This window comes from Toxotes jaculatrix, chromosome 9 (assembly GCF_017976425.1).
Source record: "Toxotes jaculatrix isolate fToxJac2 chromosome 9, fToxJac2.pri, whole genome shotgun sequence".
Taxonomy (NCBI): Eukaryota; Metazoa; Chordata; class Actinopteri; family Toxotidae; genus Toxotes; species Toxotes jaculatrix.
Window position 1 is genome coordinate 24875920 of NC_054402.1, and position 24139 is coordinate 24900058.

The 24139-nt window shown below is 42.0% G+C and overlaps 1 protein-coding gene across 1 annotated transcript; it reads left to right on the forward strand.

Annotated features, from left to right (window-relative positions):
• Window positions 1–564: 564 nt before the first annotated feature.
• akap1b (A kinase (PRKA) anchor protein 1b) lies at window positions 565–15820 on the forward strand. The gene is made up of 11 exons (XM_041047142.1): window positions 565–685; window positions 5773–7424; window positions 10615–10739; window positions 11036–11162; window positions 11287–11414; window positions 12059–12236; window positions 12631–12781; window positions 13693–13760; window positions 13947–14020; window positions 14118–14183; window positions 15112–15820. Exons 2-11 carry the CDS (start codon window positions 5798–5800, stop codon window positions 15172–15174), a joined length of 2607 nt encoding a protein of 868 aa, XP_040903076.1. The 5' UTR covers window positions 565–685; window positions 5773–5797; the 3' UTR covers window positions 15175–15820.
• Window positions 15821–24139: the final 8319 nt, after the last annotated feature.

Here is a 24139-nt window from a genome sequence, read left to right on the forward strand (position 1 = left end):
GGAGCCAAATATATAAGATGTAATTGATTTGAAGAAACGGAATTGAAAGAAGGCTTAAAAAATCTCTTCTGCTCCAGTCACAGCCCAAAAGGAAGATGAAAATTGTTCTTACTGACTGATTAGGTATTAGAAGATATTAGTCTCATCACCAACTTAAAATTTGCTCATTAATAGTGTTTTCTGGTATCTTTTTCTAATTTTGTGCATAAGAGTTGATGATTGAAATATTCCATTATTTACAGTTATCATTCTGCATGTTTAACCTCCTGCTGCTCTTTGTTAATCAGACAGTATTGAGTTCAGATTTGTGTCATGCCAACATTACATGTTACTTAGTCCAAGTAACCAAGTATGACTGCCGACAAGACTTTCACGTAAAAGTTAGCAGGCTGCTTATTCATGCATGAGACCTACATGTTAGATTACCATAGTGTAAACACAAATGGGTGCATGTCTGAAATAGGTTTCTTTGCTGCATTCTCAGCTAACGCGAGACCACAGACATCTTGAACGTCGCGAGTATCGCGAGATTTGACCAGCTGTTTAGTCTGTGTGTTTTTTTTAGACTGATGCTAGTCGGTCAACACGTGGGGAGGAGAGATTGACTTTTCACGGGAACACGTTTGAAAAACTCACATTATCAGCATCGCTCTCATCGTGGCGGCACCGAGGAACCTAAAATACTGTAAGTAAACAAAATCCTCGCGAGGTAAGAGCGCATTTAGCAACTAAGGGGGAAGAGCATGCTAGCCTGTAGCCATCTGCACCATGTTCACACAGTATGACTTAGTTCAAATCCATTCACAGGGGTCTAACACAAGCACAGTGTAAAACACCCATCTATGGACATTTCCACGCGTCTCTGTGAGCTTTCTGCAGCTTACCGTGTCACCAAATGAGTGCAGTAATCCCATGTCATTGAACAACTAGCCTACACATCTTTCTCCAACTTAACAGTCAGCACACTCCAGCTAGCCTCTGCTCCTGTTGTGTAACTTAAATTACCCCAATTCCTTCTCTACCGTGGTCTCCATGCACTTACTAACAACACGGTCGTGTATCTTGAATAGTAACAAATACTTATAGGTTGTCAGCAGTTAGAATGCACTTGGCTATCATTTACCCCAGGCCGGCTAGCAAGCTAACGTGGAGGTCTGAGGCCCAGGCAGGACAGAAGCACTCTTTGGCTTAAAATGTCCTTTAACCCTGCGTCAGTCTGGTACTTGCCCTCGGTGGTGCATTTGGTTGCTTTTAAAGCTGCGTTATGCAATTCCTTTATGTTGTGGCCTACCGCGGTGGTCAGTTGGCAAAATGAAACTCTAAAGTCGTCTAAAACACGAGGCTTTAATCGTGTAACCAACCAATGGTCATGGTCATTGGGCCAAAAATAATGCGGTGGAGGACATGTGCGCTCAACTGCCTTGACATTTTATTTCGGGTTTATGGTCATAGACGTTGTGGCATTATAACAATTATACTGGGGTAGCCTGCTAACTCAATACTTATTATCCTCCACCGCGGCCTCCCAACCAGCCATGCTTTATTCCCAGTAGTGTAACGTTAGCTTTAGGTCACAGCCACCTCTTGTACCGGATTTCATTCCATACAATATTTCGCCGAACTCCCTTCATGCATCTGTCATTTAACTTTTAGCATCTTACTGGCAAAACATAGCGCATGTTATCACTTGACATGCGTTCTTGTGTGGATGTGCATTGTCTTCTGATAAATTCGGCATTCAAATTAGTCACCTAGCGGCAGCGGCACATATTAAGTTCTAGTTTCTAAAAATTGCTTTCATTGCCTGTTTACTTGCCGCACAACAGTTTTGTTTATTTTCTCCCAAAGTTGCGCTGTACATCACTAGGTTAGCTAAGGCACACAGTTTTGCAGCAGAGTTGGTGTATTGAGACACGAAAAGGTGAAGAGACTCGTGGGTTGCGAGGGGAATGTCTTTAGTCTTATTTTGATTTTCTTAACGTCGCCTTCCCTACCTCTCTGCAAGGTAACATTAAACTGGCAGCTTTCTAAGTGCAGTTCCACGTTGTTCTCCTCATACTTGCTGGCTAGCTAATTCCATTAGCCGGTCTGTGTTGTGGTGGGATAGTCGTACACGACGGGTTTTTCAAGATAGTATTGAGCTACACACGGCACGAGACAACGCCAACGGGATTATTCATTGCGAGCCACAAATAGTCCCATTGTCGGTATTATCAGCACGTAGCTAGCTGAAACGGGCAGCATTAGCTAAGCCGTCGCAGAAAGTAGATTTTCTGACCCTCATGTAAAGTCACTGTGCAATTTCCCATCGCGTCAGTGGATTGTAAACGGCAATAATAACATTTTCGTTGGGCTTTGGTTCTCTGTCAACTAAATTGAAGGATTAGCTTGTTGTTGTAGCTAACATTAAGGCTGGTTAAGTTGAAACTTGACTGTAGCAGAGGAGCACTGTAACCTCTTGGACAGACAGCATGCTAAATTAGACGGGGTGCCGATGCCTTATCGGCTTACAGGCAATTCACACATTTTTGTTAGTGGTTATAAAATGTGATTGGGTGTCCGTAAAACACCACACGCCTCTGCCAGCAAACGGCGTGTGCGAATAATAACAAAGTCGAGTTTCACAGATATACCGTACCCAGAGTTGTTCATATGTCAGATTTAACTAATCAGCGATTGACCCAATGCTGATAACGTTAAATCATAAGTCATGCTGTGCGATTAGCAACGCGCGTGTACTGATGGGTACGAGGAAATGAAATCGCGAGTTGTACAGAAAAGCGTTGAGGACATAAAACACAGGTAGAGACTGAGTGACTGTATGTCATGTTAGTACTGAGTGACAGGGAGCTGCTAGAATGTACGGCAGACTAGGGCAGTATCTATTGCGCAAGCTTCTTATGTTGCCTGTACTCAGCATGTTGCAGGGTTTCCAACGTAAATATACAGCCTGACCACTCCTCTATCTGAACCGCCAAGGTCACAGTCTGAGTCTTGACTGTAAGGTCAAGAAAAGCACCAAAGAACACCAGTCTGTCCTGTTAAGAGTGCTCTAGATTGGTTTGACTGCTTGTAACTTCTGTTTTAACCTTGTCCAAGGTGAATGTGGTGTGGGCCACCATTTCATAGGCACATACATAAACAGGCTTATCGGCACCAGCTTTCTGTTTTAGTTTAGGTGCCCATTTCAGTTGCTGATTTAGCATTGAATTGTATTGTGCATTGGACACTGCATTCAATTTTTAAACATCCTTAAAGAAATAGTTTTTACTAAATATGGTGTTAGAGGACCCCTGCACCTCCTGTTGAGACCCAGTTCACTTGTTGTTGGCGGCTGAACTCCAATATGATTTTGTTTCTCTACGTAGTGCACAGAAGTTGAAGAATAAGCCCAGGTCCACTTTTCACAAAAGCTGCCTTTCTTAATTTAAGAAAAGCTTTGTTTTTGGTGTTACATCTTCAGGTCAGTGTCAGAGTTAATTTTGTGCTATATATAGCCATACTTGAACCATAAAGCAACTGTGCACAAAGGTTTTCATACATTGCAAGTGGCATGATTAAAGGTATTCCTTACCTTAATGATATGTTGGAGTTTATCCAGTCTTAAGCAGCTGTTGCTTGCAGCTCTTCAACTCATTAGTCTGTTGTGGATGCTTCCTCTAAGGCTGTTCCTGTCATAGTATCTTTTGCAAAACTGAACTGCCAACATGTTATTAGCCAAGAATTACAGCGAACGTGGTGCATATACTACCCACCCTTCATTGCATAGATATGATTATGTTCATGGAGCTCAGGGATAGTCCAGTTTACTTTTCTGCTGGATATAGACATTTGTAGGCTGCAGCTCTTTTCATTGGTTGGTTGGGCCTTGTTTTTAAGTGCACTGTAAAAGCCTCATCTAATTTATATAAATGCCGTCAATTTTGTAGAATTATATTGCTATGCACTTTGATTTTAGTTTGGAAACCTGTTGAACAATGAAAGATGGCATCAGTTTTTAAGGAAAATTTGATTGAAATAATTGATTTAATTCTTTAATTTGTGGTTAATTACATATTTTGATTAGGTTGTGTTGTAAAAGAAAAAAATAGCTGGGGTCAGTTGTTATTTATTGTAGCTTTATTGTAACTATGGCTTCTTTGAGCAAAGGCATGTATTTAAAAATATTTTTAATGATAGCCAAGTATGAAATGTGAACCTCAGTTAGGAGGTACAGCAGTTAAGCTATTGATATAATATTAAACTGCATTTTGATGTATCATTATTTGCTTCTCACCCATCATATCTACATTGCTAATGCTTTTCCTCTGGGATCAGCCTGTAGCCATGCAGTAACAGGCAGCGAGTTTTCAAATTTCTCACCATTGATGCGTTCAGGGATGCTCCGACATCTAACAGCAACCTCCGTAATACAACAAATTCCCAAATCCACGCAGTTGCTGTGTCCTTGTTTAATTTTCAAACAGTGCAGCTAATGGTGCTGAGTTTCTCTGCTGGGATGTCTTAAATGCAACTGATGATTTCTATGGTTGTTTATATAGAGATAGCTGTCCATATGAAGATAGATGAATAGATCTATAGTATGAGAATATCTTTGAGTGTTTTAGCTGTATGTGTCTAGTTTCCACCAGTTAAGTTGACCTGTTGTGAGGCTGACAGTTGGTTCAGACAGCTGTAAAAACCCTGTTGTATTGATACTTTACTTACACACTGATAAACTGATAAAAGATGCAGACTGTGGCAGTCACCTTGTGTAAAAAGTGCCTCTTATAAAGTTGAAAAGGAGGAAATCTACATAGCCTGGAAATAGTCTAGCAATTGTATGCACTTTTAAAATAACAACTGAATTGAATGTGTGGATGGTGTAGTCTTTCCCACCTCATTGGGCTTGAGTCTTTACAGCTATTTATTATTCAAGACCAGGACCAGAGCCTCAGGACATTCATGGGTTTGCACCCTTAACCTAAATGCTGACATTTGAAGAGGAGTGTCCATACTCTCCTCTAGTTGAATTAATGGAATATTGTGTCTTTTCAGAGATGTATTTCAGACAGATAAACCATTAAAGTAATAGAATACCAGGGGTTTTTTCCCAAATGGTGTTCACTTTATTGGAATATAGCACAGTGTGAGCTTTATGTTATAAATACAAATCAACTGTCACCTTTAATGTTCTTGTCCTGGCACAACAAATTCATATAAAGCAGCTCTCTCTGTTGTTACTTAATGTTGAAAGTATATCCCAGAGCTCTACTTTTAGCCTGCAGAGGGCCGGCAGTTGATTACGTAGAGCAGGTGGCAGTGCCAGCAGCCATAGAGGTCAAAAGTCCAGGTTCACTGGTTCTTTCTCTCTCTGTCACTCTCTCACACACTCACATGTGAGAGACTAAAGACATGAAACTGGCCAATACTCAATAACCACACGCTTAGGCAGTAAAATTTTCATGACTTTGAAAGTTAGAATTTGGTAGGTTGTCATGCGAGTGTACAAAGGGATTGTGTTGGAGTTAAAATTTTAAGAGGATTTTTGCTGGTTTGGTTTTTGATATGGAACAGATTTTTAGTCTTTCTTGGGGTAACATGGGATCTGGGGCATATTTCCCAGTATATGTCATGTGAAAGACTCAGTTAAAGGGTAAAACTAAGTTTAATCTGGTCAACATAAAAATCAACAGGAAGATCCAGGCCAGTTATCCAGGAGTTGCTGTGAGTTGTATTCAGAGTGAGATGTCCCTCAACTAATTAAAATCTGTCTTTCTTTTTAACTTTCAGGTGTAGCTGCTAGTGTCCTGAGGAAATGCCGCTGAGGTTTCGCTCTGTTGTACCCTACACACTACCTGGAGTACTCGCACTGATTGGCTGGTGGTGGTACATCTCGCGGAAGAAAGAGCGGCTCATCAGTCACGACAGCCCAGAGGGGGCTCCACCTGCTATAGGCCTTAGAACATCTCCAGCAGAGGGTAGCAACGGTTTGGTTGAAAAAGGCACTGTATCCACTACAAATGATACAGAATGTCCCTCCCACAGAATCTCAAAGGGCATTAACAAGAGAACAGAACATGAAAATATTTCCCATATGCACGCCCAGGACAGTGAAGCTGCACCTTCACTGGAACAAAGCTCTGAAGAAGCTGCCCCTCACCTTGACAGAATAAGAGGAAAGGAAGCCCATGAACCCTCAGCCTTGACTCTACCATCACCTGACAAAGAAGACAGCCTGCAGGTGTCACTGAAAGACCATCAAGACCCAGAGAAAAGCTCTTCACTTGCTTTGGTAACAGAGCTGGAGAAACACCAGATCAAAGATCTAGCCTCTGCCCCTCAAGCCTCAGTGGAAGAGGTTATTTTGCCCTGCCAGTCTAACAAAGTCACCAGCTCCCCACCCACAACAGCCTACCTTTCTGATGCAGAGAGACCTGAACCCGAGGGAGAAGTTGCAAAGCATCACAGTGCTATTAACACACAGGATGAGATGATTGTTTGTGCAGTTACCCCAGCCAAAGAGCAGAAAGTGATGCCATCAGATGCTGACTCTCTAGAGACACCCCCTTCAGTGCAAGATTTCCACCAACACATTTTAACAAGCACACCTACCACCCCGGACCCGACCTCAACCACAGCCTTGACCGCAGTCCAAGACTCCATCGCCACATCTGTAACCCCAGAGGACGTTCAGACACACAGTAGCAGTGGACAGGAACAGGATCAGGATCTAGAGCTTCTGGCAGCTGGACTCATATGTGGGGTCATCTCGGCAGCCACCCAGGAGGTCCTTGGTGTCACCAGGTGCCAGATCACAGACAACAGCCAGCCCAGCAGCAGCAGCAGCAGTACACCACTGGCTAGCAGCAGACTATGCTCCCAACAGGAGCCAATCACAACAGCACAGCAGCACCACCATCTACTGACAAGCTCCTCTCAGATAAGCTGCGAGTCAAGAGAGGCAACAGAGAAAGAGCGGCAAGGGATGCCGAATGGATGCTCCTCAGCTCCAGTATGGGAGCCCGATGAGGTCAGTCACAGGGTTCATCAGTCAAACAGTGCACAGAGAGCCCACTGGCCCACACCATCGCATGAAGCAGCTCAGAGCATCCCCGTGCTAAATATGAAACTGAAAGGCGATGAAGTAGCTGTGCAGGCCGAGGACTCAGCCTGCAGCACATGCCACTCTGAGGACGGCATCAGCAACGAGGACCTCCAGAACAGCGTGTTTGACAACCAAATGGATGTGATCCAAATTACAGACTTGTCAGCAGGAGAAGCCGCAAAGCCTCAGTCACAGGTTGAGACCTCCACAGAGGCAACGACTTTGACCGCAACTGAAGAGAACTCAGTGGATGCTGTATGTGAGATAAAGAGGCTCAACGGACTCGGCCTGAGGAACGGAGCCCATGCGACGTGTGAGGAGACAGACCAGTCTGGAGGTGAGACATCAGTTTGCTTATTCTGAGAATTAGTGTAAGAAGCCAGACTGACAATGGATTTTTAAGGCTGATATTGATATTTGAAAGTTTTGAAATCTGTTATATCAGCTGAGAGTACTTTTTTTTTTTGGCGTTAAGTCATAATGTTAAGGATCTTGTTACTGATCACTTTGATTTTTTTTTTTTTTTTTTTGTATTTATTAATTTAGGGCCACCTCATGAATTGAGATGATTCATATCATTCGAGAAAGTTGGAAGTGAACTGTGTTGATTTTATCGGTCAAATCAGTGCACTTTTCTTTTTTCTACACAACAAAGGATAAGAGCATAACAAGATATAAACCTCCACAAACCGAGTTTTGGCTCAGAACTATCTAACTATAAAATTGTGATGGACATGGAGAGGGGTAATGGAAATGGGGTGGCTGCATGACGCTGGAGAGCACAGAACATCTTGTTTCTCTTGGCTGTTCCAGTGCTGAATGTTAGCGAATTTGGCTAACCTACTTTTAAACTAGATGCTGGTACAAGCTATGAACAGTATGCACACTTATTTATTTCTCCTACTGTGTGGAAATCTGATGTTTTCACATCACAGAGGATAAACAAAGACATTAAACTGTGTGTCTTACCTCTAAAACATAACAGAGACTCGTGTAGGCTGTTCCAGGATTTGACACATAAAGTTTTAGCTGTACACGCACTGATTACACAAACCCAAAGTGCATCTTTACTGAAATTATTTGCCAGACAAATACTTAACAGTCAGTATTTTGGTTTGGGCCTCTCCTTCCCGTACACTAAGCAGCAGCACCTTATAAAACCTGTTGTTTACGAGTGAGAACACAAGTTATTGTGGATCACATTGAAAGACTACCTATTCAGCTGACGTCCTATGTGTAAGCAGATGAACATGCTAATTCTCAAACAAATACAAGTGTCTTGATTTCTTCGTCCTCTTTGACCTTTTCTTTACTTCCTTGGGGCCCTGACTGGGCACATGGTTTGAGAGAAAACCCACTGGCTTTCAGTATCACTTCAGTATCCTCTAAAATACTACATTTGGTTTTGGTGTGAATTGACCCGCTCCATTCACACATTGGCTCAGTCAGACATTGCACAGACTTTGTGCTCAGGAGATGGCCAAGTAAAGTCTGTTTAGTGTCCGGTCCAACTGGTTCGGACATACATGTTCTCACATATAGCTCCTCAGCACACCACATTTTGTCTCACAGGCTGTTTTGATTCTGTCCCACTTCCACCACTCATTCCACCGCTCGATTACCAGCAGCCGGATGCCTGGTCTCAGCCATGGTGTCTTGATGTAGCTTGACTGTTTTGGTATTGGCTGAGACTTTAGGGTTTCTAACAAGCTCCTCGTACTTGAATGCAGCTGCTACTCATAGAACAAGCAAAGTGCAGCATGGACTCTTACCGTCAAGTTTTACTTCTTCAGACAGGTCAGAGTTCAGCCCAGCTCTCCCATAAGAAAAGATCTCCCGACAGCTTTCACCCTTTGTGGGGCGTGTCTTCCTTCTCGATGGCTGATGAGACAGACAGACAGACAGACAGACAGAAAACTTTATTAATCCCCAAAGGGAAATTAGGTTGTTCCAGTAGACTGTGAAGAGTAGATAAAATAGGATAAAACAATATGAGATATACAAACAAGAACTCCAGTACTAAAAATATGTATAGATAAAAATAGAGATAAATAGAAATAACAAGAAATAAAAATGAAAAATAAAAATCTAATACAATAGAAATAGAAGCTCAGTCTTTTCTGGCCTCTTTAACTCCTCAAGATCAGTCTCAGGGAAGAACTCTCTCTTAAGCTGCTCAGGCTGACTGACTGCTCAGTCAGTGACTGACTGCTCAGTGTACTTTGCCTGTTTCCCTCTCTGTCCCCTTTGAGGCCTGACTTGATGGGGGAACTCCTGCAATCCACTTTCTTTCAGCAGCTCAGCAGTGTCTTTGTTGGATATGTACACCATACTAAACTTTGCTTAACTATAGTCTCTGTTATCAGCAAATTAATAAAGCAGTCGACCAGATGAGAAAAATCGAGGCTTGTGAGAAAACATTTGTGGTCATTCCTGAGTGTAGGCGCATTCATTTAAGATCAATTCACTCGCGTTTTCTGGAGCTTTCAACTGCATCCTGTGGTTTTCAAGAGCTTACTCAGTTGTACTGTAGTAGGTTTGTTTGTCATCACTTGACCTAAGTATGAAACTACTGTCACACAAAAACAGGGTGTCCTGTGTGGTGTTAAGATTAGCCATTAGTTAATAGTTTTAAATTCGGTGGATGGCTGGAGAAAGGAGGTCATTCTTATCCATGGCCTGATACTATCTTTGAGCACAGCAGCTGTTATGAATTAAGGTGGCTGGTCTTGATTGAAGCCTACTGCATAATTGTGCTTCCTAAACACCTGCAGTCCCTTTTCCAGATGTCTCCCTTTGCTGATTTGGTTAATTTATCTTTTAGAATAATTTTCCTGATGATCAGGAGCATTTGAAGCCGTTATAAATCTGTAGTGTTCTATTCCTGACAGAGGTGCAGGGTGTGTGATCAGTTAAGGCTGGGGGAAAAGCAGGAAAAAGCTCACTATAATAGCTCGCATGATAAACTAAGCATGAGCTAAGTGTTATTTATATCAGTACAAGTGTGTCTTAGTGTCATAGACTGCCAGGAAATTGACCAGCCGGGGGTTGCACCAGATACAGGTGCGTTTGACCTGAACTGGCTTGTTACACAGTTAAATTTTACAGTGTCCATTAAACTTTTAGGAGGCTACTAAAACATTTTCTCAAACCATCATTAAACATTAGTGTTTTATACTTATTCTAACATTTATTGTATCGGACTGCCAGCAATTTTAAAATGTTGTAGTTTCAGATGTATAATGTCCACGTTATTCTGTCAAGCAGCTGTTAGTGGTGACACTAATTGTTATATTTGCACTGACAAATGTGATTTCCTACCAAATGTGACCCGGTGCCATGTGACTTGCAGCTGTAGGGATTGTTTTTATTAAATGGTAAAGGAGACGTCCTCTGAATGGTGGGGTGTGTGTCAACAGATTGCTGAGGATGAGCCCTGGATCCTGAAACATTAATGTTACTGTAAATGTGGTGATGATTATTTTATATAAACGTGTGTGTCTGTGTGTGTTTATGTTTGTGTCCAGGCTCTGATGTGAATAGTATGGACTCAGTGGACAGCGGCTGCACTATGGGTGCTGGGGAAAGCCAGAGTAACCACGCTGCCTCCTTGAGCTCTGAGCTCATCATCTGGGAGATTGAGGTGCCAAAGGTGAGTCAGGACAACTGACACCAGAAGTCAAACCATAGCCTCGTCAGAGGAGACATTTCAATGGACGCAGTGCAGTGTTTTAATGTCATGTGTTCAAATAGCGAAAGGCTTTTACACTCTGCCAAAATGCTGATGTTTGGTATAAATAAGGTCATATAATTACCAAAACTGTTCATTTCTCACACTTGTACATAATGTGTACTTTTGGAAATGGGATGTTGTGAGTGTTGGCAGATAAGGTCTCACAAACCAACCTTGACATGTCGTTGTCTTTCCTGTCCGTCTTCCTGTACCAGCATCTTGTAGGACGGTTAATTGGGAAGCAGGGGAGATTCGTGAGTTTCCTCAAGCAGAACTCTGGTGCAAAGATCTACATCTCCACCCTGCCTTATACACAGGAGTTCCAGATCTGTCATATAGAGGGTGAGTATGGTGGACCAGGTCCCCACTTTTGAAAGGGTTGGGTGGAGAGGACTGATTCACACAGGAATCCAGATTCTTTCTGGAAGAGGGAAAAAAAAACCGTTTGTGTCTGATCTCTCTGCAGGTACGCAGCAGCAGGTTGACAAAGCCCTGTCACTGATTGGGAAGAAGTTTAAAGATCTGGACTTGACAAACCTATATGCTCCTCCACCGCCACCGCTCACATTGCCATCACTTCCCATGACCTCCTGGGTAAGGATGGGCTCTCTGGCTGTTCTGTGCCACCAGTACTGTTTTGGATTTAGTTTCGTGTTGGTAAAATACCCAGATTTATTAAGCTCTACAGCCAACAAATCCCTTATCAGAATACGTAAGAACATGTGGCGTTTTTTGATAAGTCGAGAAGGATAAGTATTCTGTCTCATCATTTGCTGAATGATGAAGTGTACTTATTATTCTCTCCACAGTTTTGTTTGTACTTAATCTTCTGCAGCTATAGCACACTGGCCCGGTGAGGAGCAGCGAGAGGAAAAATGAATGAGGACAGGGTTAATGCCTGTCACTGAGCAGTGACAGAATATGCGCCTCCTCAGCACAGCAGAATCTGTGTGGTTTAGTGATGAAACCCAGCCAAATGAAACCTGTAAACCAGTTTTCATTCCCCTTCAAACAAACTAACCTAAAAATACAGGTGTAGAGTTTTCAGATTCTATAAGCAGATTCTGAACTGGGTTCAGAATCTGTAAAATGCTGTCAAACCCCACATATTGTCACATTAGTACAGCAAATTTCTAACCAGTTCACTTTTTGTTTCTGCGTGTGGTTTTAGCCATATGGATTGTAAGCTGTTTATTGGAGCAGTAACAGTTCCTGTCATGTCTCATTTGTCTTCTCAGCTTCTTCTCCCCAGTGGAGTGACAGTTGAAGTGATAGTGGTGAACATCGTGTCAGCCGGGCACGTCTTTGTCCAGCAGCACACCCATCCCACCTACCACGCTCTGCGAAGCCTCGACCAGCAGATGTTCCTCTGCTACTCCCAGCCGGGCACCCCCGCACTGCCCTCACCTGCCGAAGGTAACCTTGGTCACACGGTGGGACTAAAGTCGATGCACACTCATAAATGTTTCTGCGGTTTTAGTGATTTGTTTTAGTCATCTTCAGCCATATAAACCCCCCCCCAGTTACATGAATGGGCATATGAAGCATTGGTCTGTGGCTGTCACAGGTATCTTTGTCTTCTCTTGTCTTACAACTTTAAGGCATTTTAGTGCAAAAACTGTATTCGACACAGCAGATACAACTTTATTAAGCAAATAAATCGTGCTATTTAAAGTTTTATTTTGTATAATTTTGTATTTGTATTAAAGTCAGCAGTATTTCTTGCCATGACCAAAGGACAAGACTCAGTTTGGTTGTTTTACTGCTGCTTGCAGCTTTAATAGTCTTTCTGTCTCTGTCTGTCTTCCAGTTGGTGTGATCTGTGCAGCTCCAGCAGTGGAAGGAGCCTGGTGGAGAGCTCAGGTCATCACCTTCTATAAAGAAACAAATGAAGTGGAGATTAGATATGTAGATTATGGTGGCTATGACAGAGTTAAGATTGACTCACTACGACAAATAAGGTGAGTGTGGGAGGTCTCACTGTACTAAAACTCTAATCAAGAAGAACAGTGCCATTTAGAATAACAAGAGCGAGGCACAGATTAAGAACAAGACAAAATACAATGTGCGAGTAACGTCCTCCACCGGATGAGGAATTAGCAGCAGTTTTGCTGGTGCTGTTGGATGTGTAGTGGGTGGAATAGGTGAGTTACAGTCCAGACTTTTTGGAGACAGAGGGGTAAGAGGTCAGCGTCCTGACATCCTGATAGAAAAAGCCCAGACTGGTGGAGCAGGCTCTGAGGCTCCGGTATCTTCTTCCAGCTGGCAGAAAACTAAAGAAGCTTTGTGAGGGGAGTAAGACACCAGTGATCTTTCCAGCCCTCCTGCTTTCTACCTCTCCCTAGGCAGGTGCAGAAATGTAGAGGGAGCTGTCATTGTGCCATCTGGGGGCAGTTTTTTGAAGCAGAATTTGGACTAGTCCTAGAATAAAGAGCTAACATCGTATCAGGTGTTGCTGTATGTATATCTGTATAAAATCACAGAAATACATCTCGGAGATTCAATGTTATTCAGTCTGTCCCTGCCAGGGAACTAACACTAGCTGTCCAACTGTCTGCAGATACCAGACTGATGTCCACACACACACAGTGCAAAGGAATTAATGAGCAGACTTTCAGTTTCTGCTCTGTCTGTACACAGAGTGATTATTAAAGTTGATGTGCTGAATGCATCTGGTACTGACAGTCCATGTGTACGGTGATGGTGGTTCAACAAAATCCTGAGTAAAGGCTCAGTGTAGAAGTTAAATGTGTAAAAGCTCGTCATTATGGATTACCGTATGTAAAATAGAAAATTCAAACAGCCAGCGTATACGGTCTGAGATATATTTCCATGATTTTTCTTAAACAGACTGCTCCTTTTTATTTTCCAGGTCTGATTTTGTGACACTACCATTTCAAGGTGCAGAAGTACTGCTTGACAACATCGCTCCACTTCCAGGTATAGCATGGTTTGTGTAGTTTAAAGTAATTTAAAAACCTAAAGGGCTAGTTTAAGTATGTGGAGTTTATCTAGTCACTTTAGTGTCAGTTCTTTCAGCTGTGACTTACATTAAAATGATCTAGATTTTTTTTTCTTCTGGGGATTGTGTGTTTGTTCTGACATGTTTATGACGTCTTTCATCAGGAGAGGATCGTTTTTCACCAGAGGCAACATCAGCGCTGGAGGAGATGACCAGAGGAGTGGCTTTGCTTGCACAGGTGAAACCACCTTCCTCACTCAACCACTCCACCGGGCTAAACTCTGATCTCTACCCAGCAATTGATGTCTGACCGTTTTTTTCTGTTTCTGTAAAAGGTATCAAACTATGATAACAACACAGGCCTCCCACTGGTCCACCTGTGGAACATGGTCGGAGATGAGGTATGATGCTTGGATACACCTGTTTGCACTTCACTTTCACAATACAGTGCTCCATGCTGTATGTGACTTGTAGTTTTTAGTACATACCTGTAGTGGTATCTCTAAGGTTGAGGATGTTGGTAGCCATGCTGTACCACTTTAAAAGGATGTTTCTAGTTTCTTGTAGTTAGTCCTTTATGTTTAACCGAGATAAAGTTTGCTATTAACACAAAGTTAAATAGCAAATTAATGAGACTATGTTCAACTGTCTGTAAGACAGATGCACTATTTAATGTTATTGCACTATGTAACTGTGGTTGAGTTAGTGCGATCTCCCACGAGAAGAAATGCTTTACTGTTCTCTGTCACACACCACCAACTATAGGTCTTCAGCTAGCTATAAGAAGAAGCTAGCTCGGTGTTCTCAGCATGGATATCATGGTAGAGCCGAATAGACAAGCACCTAGCATCTATGTTTTAGCACACAACTGCTGTGGGTTCAGATGTTTCCTGTCAGTCAGATTAGCCAGTTGTTGACCTGACACGAACAGCCTGTTTGTATTGAGATGATTTTGTGTTTGTTTGTGATTGATATGCTCTGTTTTCTGTACATAAGCCGTTAACTTATAGGGGTACGCTGCTTCTGGTGCCCTCTGAGCCCAGCAGAATTTAATGCTCCAGCATGTTTGCTGTGAATGCAAACATCACTTCCTCCCTGTTTACCTGTTGTGATATTTTCAGGGTAATGTCTCATCAAGTCTTTTTTTTTTTCCAAATAGGAATAAGAAAAAAAATGTCTTCCTAAGTCCATTTATTTCCACTTTGCTGCTTAGTTTTTCATTTTGTGTTGTGCTGCCATCAAGTAAAAATACTTTCTGCACAGGTGTTTCACATTTCTGTGTGTGTGTGTGTGTGTGTGTGTATAATCTGAATGTTTCTCTTCTCCCAGGTGATTTCAGTGAACCGTACGCTGGCAGAGAGAGGCCTGGGTGCATGGGTGGATGGATTTTGAACTCCTAATATGCTCTGACCTCTACACTTCCACCTACCCCCTTATTCTCCTGTGGTCAGCAGTCTGGGACCCGGACCAGCCTGCAGTTCCAGCCCTACCAGCCCTGCCACTGGATCTAAGAAGATTGTTTTTCTCTCTCTCTCTCTCTCTCTCTCTCTCTCTCTCTCCCTCTCTCTCTCTCTCTCTCTCTCTCTCTCTTCTTTTTTTTTGGTTTGTTTTTTTTTTTGTCCTCGTTCCCCTCCCCCTTCCTTTTGAAAAGAAATTAAAAATTGTTTGCAGGCATAATCTACAAGAACACAGCACTGCTTCAAAATAAGACAGCCTTCCCATCTTATACTTGTACACAAAAAGAACTAAAAGAAGGACAGGAAGAGGTACTTGTAAAATTTTTTAAAGAAAATCTATATTGTAATTAAATAAAGGTGCAACTAATATTTTTTTCCTCCCCCATCCTACCTTAATTTTTGCTCTGGGCCTTTGCACTTTGACTGTGGATCATCATGCTGTGTGGAAGGACAGGAGCCTCCATCAGACTATGTACACGCTTCTTTTAAACCGTTTCACTGACACCTCGGCTGTACTCATCTGTTGGTCGATACTTTTCAAAGTTGATTTAGCAGATTTTTTTTTTTTTTTTTTTTGGGAGTGGGGGAGTAGGGGGGGGTGGGGGCGTGATAGAGACTGATGGGTGATATCACCGCAAAGAGCAAAGGTCAGGGCGTGGTCCCTGGTGGAGTACAGAGCACCCAGCTGGTCTGCCCAGCCCTGTGCCCTCAAGAGACATGGACTTCTCTGGGGTCTCCATCCAGAGCTGCTGCTACTACTGCTGCTGCTACTGTGTCTCCCAACGGGGACAGCGGAGCGAGCAGGTTGCCTTTGCTCTACTTTTCTCCACCAACTTGCACTGTATTAACGCAGAACCAGGAATTTCAACCTACCAGACAAAATGCAGTTGAATAGCTTTTCGCATTTGAACTCTGGAGCCTGGAAAGTTGGGGAAGAATTCTGAAATTCAATATTTCCAAGAGGCATTTTTTTCTGACAGCCTGTGAGCAAGGCAGCGTACGACTGATACATGTCATTATGTCGGACCTGTTTTTAACCCTCAGAGTATCTGTTCTGTTTTTAGAGACTGACACAACTGTTAAGATCCACTACGGTTTTATCATAGCACCTCCAAGTCCCAAACAGATCTGAAACATAACATACACCCACTGAGCACTTTATTAGGAACACCTGCTTATTCATGCATTTTTAAGTGGCAGCAGAGCTATATATAAAAAGTCAGGAGCTTCAGTTAATGTCCATCAAACATCAGAATGAAGGAATAAAGGGGATGTCAGTGACTCTGACTGTGACATTCTCTAGGGTTTAACTCAGAATGGTGTGGAAAACAAAAAACATCCAGAGAGCAGCAGAGAAGGGAAACATCTTGTTGATGAGAGAGGACAGAGGAGAACGGTCAGACTGGTTGGCATCTCAGTATGAACAACATGTTGAACCTTGAGACTCATGGACTACAACAGCAGAGACCACGTCAGGTTCCAGTCCTGTCAGCCAAGAACAGAGATCTGAGGCTGCAGTGGATACAGGCTCACCCAAAACATAGCCTGGTCTGATGGATGTGGATTTCTGCTGAGGCTGCAGATGGTAGGGTCAGAGTTTGGAGTCAACAGCATGAATCCATGGATCCAACCTGCCTTGTGTCAACAGTCCAGGCTGGTGGTGGTGTGATGGTGTGGGGAATGTTTTCTTTGGCTCACTTTGGGCCTTAATACTAATCAATCATGGTCTGAATGTCACAGTCTGTCTGAGTATTGTTGCTGACCATGTTCATCCCTTCATGACCACAGTTCACCATCTTCTGGAGGAGATTGGCAGCTTGAATGTGCAGCTGATAAATCTGCAGAGATGATGTGATAAATCATGTCAACATGGAGCAGAATCTCAGAGGAAGGTTTCCAACGTCTTGTGGAATCAATGACATGAAGAACTGAGGCTGATTGAAAGCAAAGTGAGGAACTACCCAGTATTAGTATGGTGTTCTTAATAAAGTGCTCAGTGAGAGTGTGTGTGTGCCTGTGTGTGTGTGTGTGTGTATATATATATATATACACACTAACTACATCTAGCAAAATAAAAAAAAGTGCTTTATCATTTATGGAGTTCCTGTTTATTTAAAGGAACTCCATCAACATATTTTTCAGATTTCATTTTGAATCTATCAGAACACTCTGTACCAAATGTTTAAACATCTGAATTTAAGGGAAACCAAGCTGCTGGAGGTCTGAAGTGACTAGTCTTTACTGATGTACCTGTTTGACAGTATGTGATGTTGGTCAAATTACTGTATGTCTCTTACATTCTTGGGTGTCCTCTGGTTTAATCCTAATTCCAAAGAAATCAGGATTTTATGAGCTGGGTTGCAGCATGAACACACTATGTTAGCAGACTTTCAGTACGATGGGTGCTGCTGTTACTGTGACGCTGTGACGTCTACTAAGACTTGAATGAGGGAACCACTAAAAACTCTTGGCTGACATAGGAAGGAAACACCACATTTAGTTTGCAGTGCTGCCCTTCAGTGTAGACCTGTTGTTAACTGTTGATCAGAGGCCAGTGTGCGTCATTAGTTTGCTTTGTAAACCAGCCCAGGAGCCACGGCTGAAAAAGTCTCAGTGGACTCTGTCACCTGTCGCCTGCCTGTGATACAGAGCAGAGGCGGGCCCTGTTCTTCACATGTGGACAACAGAGTTAACTTTAATTACTGGTGAATTGATGTTTTTGTTTTTTTTTTTCTTTTTGTTTGTTTGTTTCTTTTGGCTTTTTTTTTTTTTACTGCTTCATAGCAGCAAGTCCTCGAGCCCAAACCTGAGAAATGTTGAGATAATTCTGATTTTTAGGAACATGTATTACAAAGCAAGTTCTGTGTAGTCTGGCATTTGTTACCATGGTAACATAGCCTCATTAACAGTGAACCAGCTTTGTGATACACAGAAATGTGTTGGCTTTATTCCAAATTAGAGCACAGTGTCATTCAAAATACAAGATGAACGAGTCAGGTTGCAGTCAGATTTACAGATCAGCTCGTCTGCTGGATGAGAATCAACAGGCCTGGCTAACATCACCTTAGCCTGAAGGGGGTTTGACGACCTGAGGGTTTTTTTTTGTGAAAATCTCAGCTAGAATAACAGACAAACCAGGTTAAAGCCCAACACAACACTAATGAGGTCAGATAAGTTGATCCATGATTCAAGAATTCAGACAAAACGCACTGACACATCAGTTCACTGTGATGAAAACAGTCCTGTAAATAAAACCTGAAATAAACCTGACAGAGGAGCCAGATGAGGCTAGCATGGTGTGGTTCGCCTCTGTGATAGTTCAGGATTATTTAAACCTGTTTTATTTGACTGAAAACGGGCTTGGTTCCCTTAAGACGTCCTGTTTACCTGGTAAAGACCTCATCCCCTCTGGGTTAGTTAAACCACATTTGAAGAGCAGGGCCCTTCTGAGCAGGGAGAACCACAACCCTACACACTACTACAAGCATTTTTTACTGTTGCTTTTCAGTCGAACCTGCATCTCGATGTGTCTCGTCACTGTTGTAGAGATTTGTTGTTGTTGTTTTGTTTTTTTTTTCAGACACTGAATTTTAATGTCTATTCAGTGTCGTGAAGTTGGACCTTCCCGGTGTTTGCACTTCTGATAAGGCAATGTTATATTCAGCCGGAAGGGGCTGAGTAAAGAAGGGATTCATTTCCACACCATGACTGTAATTCTAAAAGAACATTAAATCCACGTTTTTCATGCTTTTTACTGAGTTTCTTTTCAGTGGAAATGAAGTCAATGTTACTCTAGCAATAAGGCAGCTTTATTTGGACAGTTTGAAGGCCAGAATGTGGGGTGGGGGGGGGCGTTAACTGTGTAACTATTGACAAACATAACAGGTAAACAACTGTAAAAAAAAAAAAAAAAAAAAACACTTCTCAATAATGCATAACTTCAATAATGTTTCTCAGGAATGGATAATAAGGTGACTGATTAGTAAATCAACATGCCTGGGGGCAGCTGAGGGCAGAGAGAGAGAGGGGGATGATTGTGCTTGAAAACATAAAAGTCAGATGTACAGAAAAGTAGGCTTTGTGTTAGAGGAGTTAGATACAGGACCTGGATAACTTCCTGAGGAGGGCGACCACAGCTCGGTGCTGGAATCGGAGCAGTAGCCATATTGTCTTGTTTTTGGCTTGTGTGCATCTCCTTCCTGTCTGTTTCACATGAACATTGCTCCTGTCTCTCTCTCTTTTTTCTTTTTTTCTTTTTTTAAATCCAGATTGAATATGTGATACCAGTATGTCCCAACCCCCCCCCCTTCCCCACAAATCCCCTCTAAGACAACACCCCCTTGCTGCCCAGAGACCCTCTAGAGTTTTGTTCATTTCTCTGTAAATAAGATGTTTGACTGTACTTTTCTATAACACTGGAAAGAAAGAGATTTAAAGGGAACATTATTATTATTCTTTTTCTTTTGTTTCTGTTTGGTTTGGTCTGGTTCATCTTGCCTCCGCTCTTTCAGTCAAGTCGCTCAATGTTCTCACGCTGTGGGACTGACTTTTAAGTGTTTGCACAGCTAGACAAGTCATCATTTGATTATTTAAATGGGTGTTAAGCTGTCGTGCCCAAAAAAGCATTTAACATGTACAGATCAGTTTGTTTTTTTTTTGCTAGGCTCATCTTAAGTTTGATTTGCTGATTGTACAGAAATATTAGGGGAAAAAAAAATAAAAGTTATTGAAAGTGTTTTGGGGGATTTTCTTTCTCTGGTCTCAGTGTTTTGGTTGTGAGCTGTTGTGTGACAGTTTTGTATATGATTTGTAGATCGCTGTTGCAGGTGAAGGAAAAGGGGAGATTTTAATTTATCTCAGCACCTTTCACACTTATTTTTACTACACTTCTTTCTTATGTGCGCTTATGGAACTTTAACTCTCTTCCTTTTTGCAGTAGCAGATGGGTCTGGTCTGGTCTGGCCTCACTCCCACTACAACTAAAAGCTCTGACTGTTTGAACCATCTTGTTACTCTGCACAGGCTCAGTTTCATTAATAATTTGGATTCCTTCTGGACCCAGGCAGATTTTTTTTTAAAGCAATGCTTTGCATGTTACCAGGATATTAACAGGAAAACTGATTTTTTTTTTTTTTTTTCTTTTAGTCATAATTGACTTTCCCCAGCAACACCCTGCCTCTGGACTTCATAGCTCTGTCCCCTCACAGTGCAGGTCCTGCTGCTGGTGCTGGCTTTATCTCCCTCACTGAGTCCTTCGTTCCTGTCAGGATCACTGAACAGCAGTTTACTCAGAAGAATAAGTCTATTATCTGCCAGGATTTTATTATGATCAACATTATAGATTTCATTGTCATCACAGAGTCTTGGATGAATACCCCCCTGAGTTTTATTCTTCCAGCAGTAAAGACTGACAGGTTGAGGGCGGAGGTTGCCATAATAGACAGAAATATTGTTTGTTGTCCAGTTTCACTTGGCTGCTTTTTCACATTTACCAGTCTTTGCTTTATTTGAAAAAACAAATTGCCCATTTTACATCTTAATCTAATCTTAATCTTTTTATCAGTCATGACACTTTTTATTGTAGGTGACTTTAATACCGCTGTGTGTTGCCCCTCTTTCCTCTTCTTAAGATTTTACCAGACTTTTAGACTCTAAGTCTAACTGAACACGTCGAGCATCCCGACCCTTACAAAGGGTGAACACTCGACCTTGTGCTGTCCTGTGGTTTCTGTGTGGCAGATGTGAGCTCAGTTGATTTCACCATCTCTGATCACAGAGCAGTGATTCGCTCTCTCACCCCCTAAATTCAGTCTCTGTTCCACCATTCTGCAGATCTCAGTGTCTGTGATAGCACCTGCACTGAAATTTTAAATTCTATAGCTATATATGAAGTAACTGTTTCAATACAGTGGGATTATGTATCCTAACAGTGGAAGTGATAGAATGAAGATAGACCAAGAAATTTCCTTAAATTACAGTAAAGAGTCCAAAAGGTTTTACTTTCTTGGAAAAAAAACAAACTTTAATGGTCATGTTAATATATTTACAAATATAATTCATGAAAAATCAAGACAAGGTACAGCACAATTATTTCAATGACTAAGAAACTTTCTTGCATTCAAGAAAACCTCTGTGGAAATAAAGATGAAAACACAACAGTCACTAACAACCATTACACAACTGCAAGGAGAAACAAACATGTCTAATCTTCACCTTCTCCACCACCTCACCGAGCCAAAAGTGTAGAGTTCCTTTAAAAAAACAAAAAACAAAACAAATCTAATAGTGTCTAATCTTTTCCTGTTTGGCATCTTAGTGACTGATGGCAACACACAGAGGTGAGCTCTGTGTGAAACAGCTGTGTAGCCTGGAGCTGACAACGTGGCCTCTGCTGATATGTCGTACATTCTTACACTCATCGCGAGCAGAGGCCTGACCTCGGTTTGTGTACATTCATGACACTCGCAGCTAAACCTGTACAACATCTTGACATTTCTCTCAGCAGTCGTCCAGATGACTGACTGATGACAGATGACTCACACGTTTGCTTGACCAGCCTCAGTGATGGACTGGAGCCAGTCAGAGTGTGGGACGGACACACACTGAGGAGAGAGAATCCACACTAACACCATTTTACACCAGGACAGACTCTTTACCTCAGACTGTCTCATGTGTTTGAGACTCTGAAGTGTGTTATCCAATTTTAAAGCAGTTTAATTACATTCAATGAATCAATCAGTTTTAAATGAACTGACCGAACATGTTCATTCAACTTAAAATTCAAACTTAGAAAGCATTTCATATTTTTGCATTGTTCTAACTCATGATGGCTGCTTCTAATCTGCAGCTGTGTGAGCAGTGTGAGCTGACACACACACACACACACACTGCATCACATGTCAGCTGTCAGTCAGAGTTGCTGCCCTGTGAGCTGAGCTTTTTTTGGTGACACTAATGGAACAACAAAAAAAGTACAATTTAAAACTTTGTAATAAATCATTTAAAGGCAAACTTTACTCACTTTTGGTTTGCTTTCTTAAATTGATTGATTCAGTGATTATAATTAAAAGCTGTAAATTACGCTGGTGGCACACTCAAGGCTCAACACACTGAGCTGTAGCTGTGTAGATGTTAATGTGGTGCAGGTGCAAAGACGAGGGGACGGTCGCTCTTTACTCAGAGTACAGGATAGGATGGTGTTGCTGTAGTTTACCTGACATCATGTGATCTGCTGTGTGTTTGATCAGCTCTAGAGAATAATAAGAACTTTTACATTCAAGTGACAAACTAAACCCCAGAACATGAATCACATCAGCGGAGTCTGTGTCTGTTTCACTTTGTTTTTGAGTGGATCTTCCCTTTAGTGCTGTGCCGAGTGTGGACGTCTGTGAAGCACAGACTCCATGTATCTGACTACACACGCTTCTCTGTTTTTGGAAGACTAATCATTTAGTGAGTGTGGAATTACAAAAAAAACTTTAAAAAGAAAACCAGAGCGAGCTGGTTCAGGAAGCACGCTTGTTTACCAAAGACAGACGAGAACAGCAATTTAAACTTATTCCTCAAATTGTTTTACACAGGCTTCAAATCATTCTGGTCTCTGTTATGACTGACAGCTCTGACTCATACTGAACAGTTTAAATGATGCTTTAACTTTGGGGAAATAGCCCACACAGGAGATTTGTGCTCGTAAGGTGTGTCGGGAAAAACTGAGAGTGGAACAGAACAGCTGGGGGTGGGTGTCCCTGAGAGGAGAACACATCGACGAGTTCCCTAAAAGATCAAACATCAGCCTACTCAGTGATCACACCAAAGACCAGTCAGACAAATATCAGCCTCAACACCTGTGCAAGTCAGCTCAGTGAGAAACACTCCAGCAGATGATAATCCCATTATCAAGGAGCCTCACACACTGATTTCAGGTTTGCTTTCCTCAGTGAGTCCATGCTGATTTGGTGCATGTGGCATCAAATCTGACAGAGTGACTAGGGAAGGGGTGAAAGGTCATGGACTAAAACATAAAAAGCCACCCATCAGTTCAGGTTTCCTGTGACTCATGTTGATCGTCTCCATTTTAAAGTGCTTAAACTGATTTAAAATGGTGCTGAGTCTGATTTCAATGCCTGTTTTTCAAGCCAATAAATGTTAATTTCACTTTGACATGAAAATGAACTTGAATTTTCCTTTAAAGGTACACATTCACACGAACTGGACTTCGAAGGCTGTTTAAATGGGAAGTCACAGTCATTCTGACGATGCCATCATTTGATCATTTGCAAAGGCAGCGGGTGAATTTGTGACTGGAAGCAGTGTGTCCTCACCGCCTTTCACACAGACATGACTGAGACGTGACCAGACCATTGTTTTTGCATGTTTCAGCTCATTTATTAAAGCTCTGTTCATTTGTTTGGAAGCAGAACATGTAAACACAACATTGAGATATTATCACTATCGCGTTAAATGTGTCTGACACATCCAGCTGGCACAGTGCGACATTAGCATTCGTCTGGAGAGTCCAATATTCACCCCTCTTTTAGCTCTGATTTGGTCTCCACCTGAGAAAGATGTGGACATTTTAGCTGCTGGATGCACCACTATGTTAATCAGCTAGTTGCTGTTTGGTTGTGTGCACGTTGTGTGCAGTGGGTTCATCAGAGCTGCCTGCTGCTTCAAAAACAGTGAGCTGAGGTGCACTGCAGCAGCTGATACTTCTGACATGGTCATGTGACCCATGGTTCATATAAAAATACAGATAAATGGAGGATTAAATATAATGTTTTGTAGAATGACTTACATAGAGTCTAAAACATGCATCAACACTGGAATGGTCCTTTAGCAAACTCCTTATGTAAAATCACCGTCCGACATCCAAACTTTGTTCTTCACTAAATAGGAACATA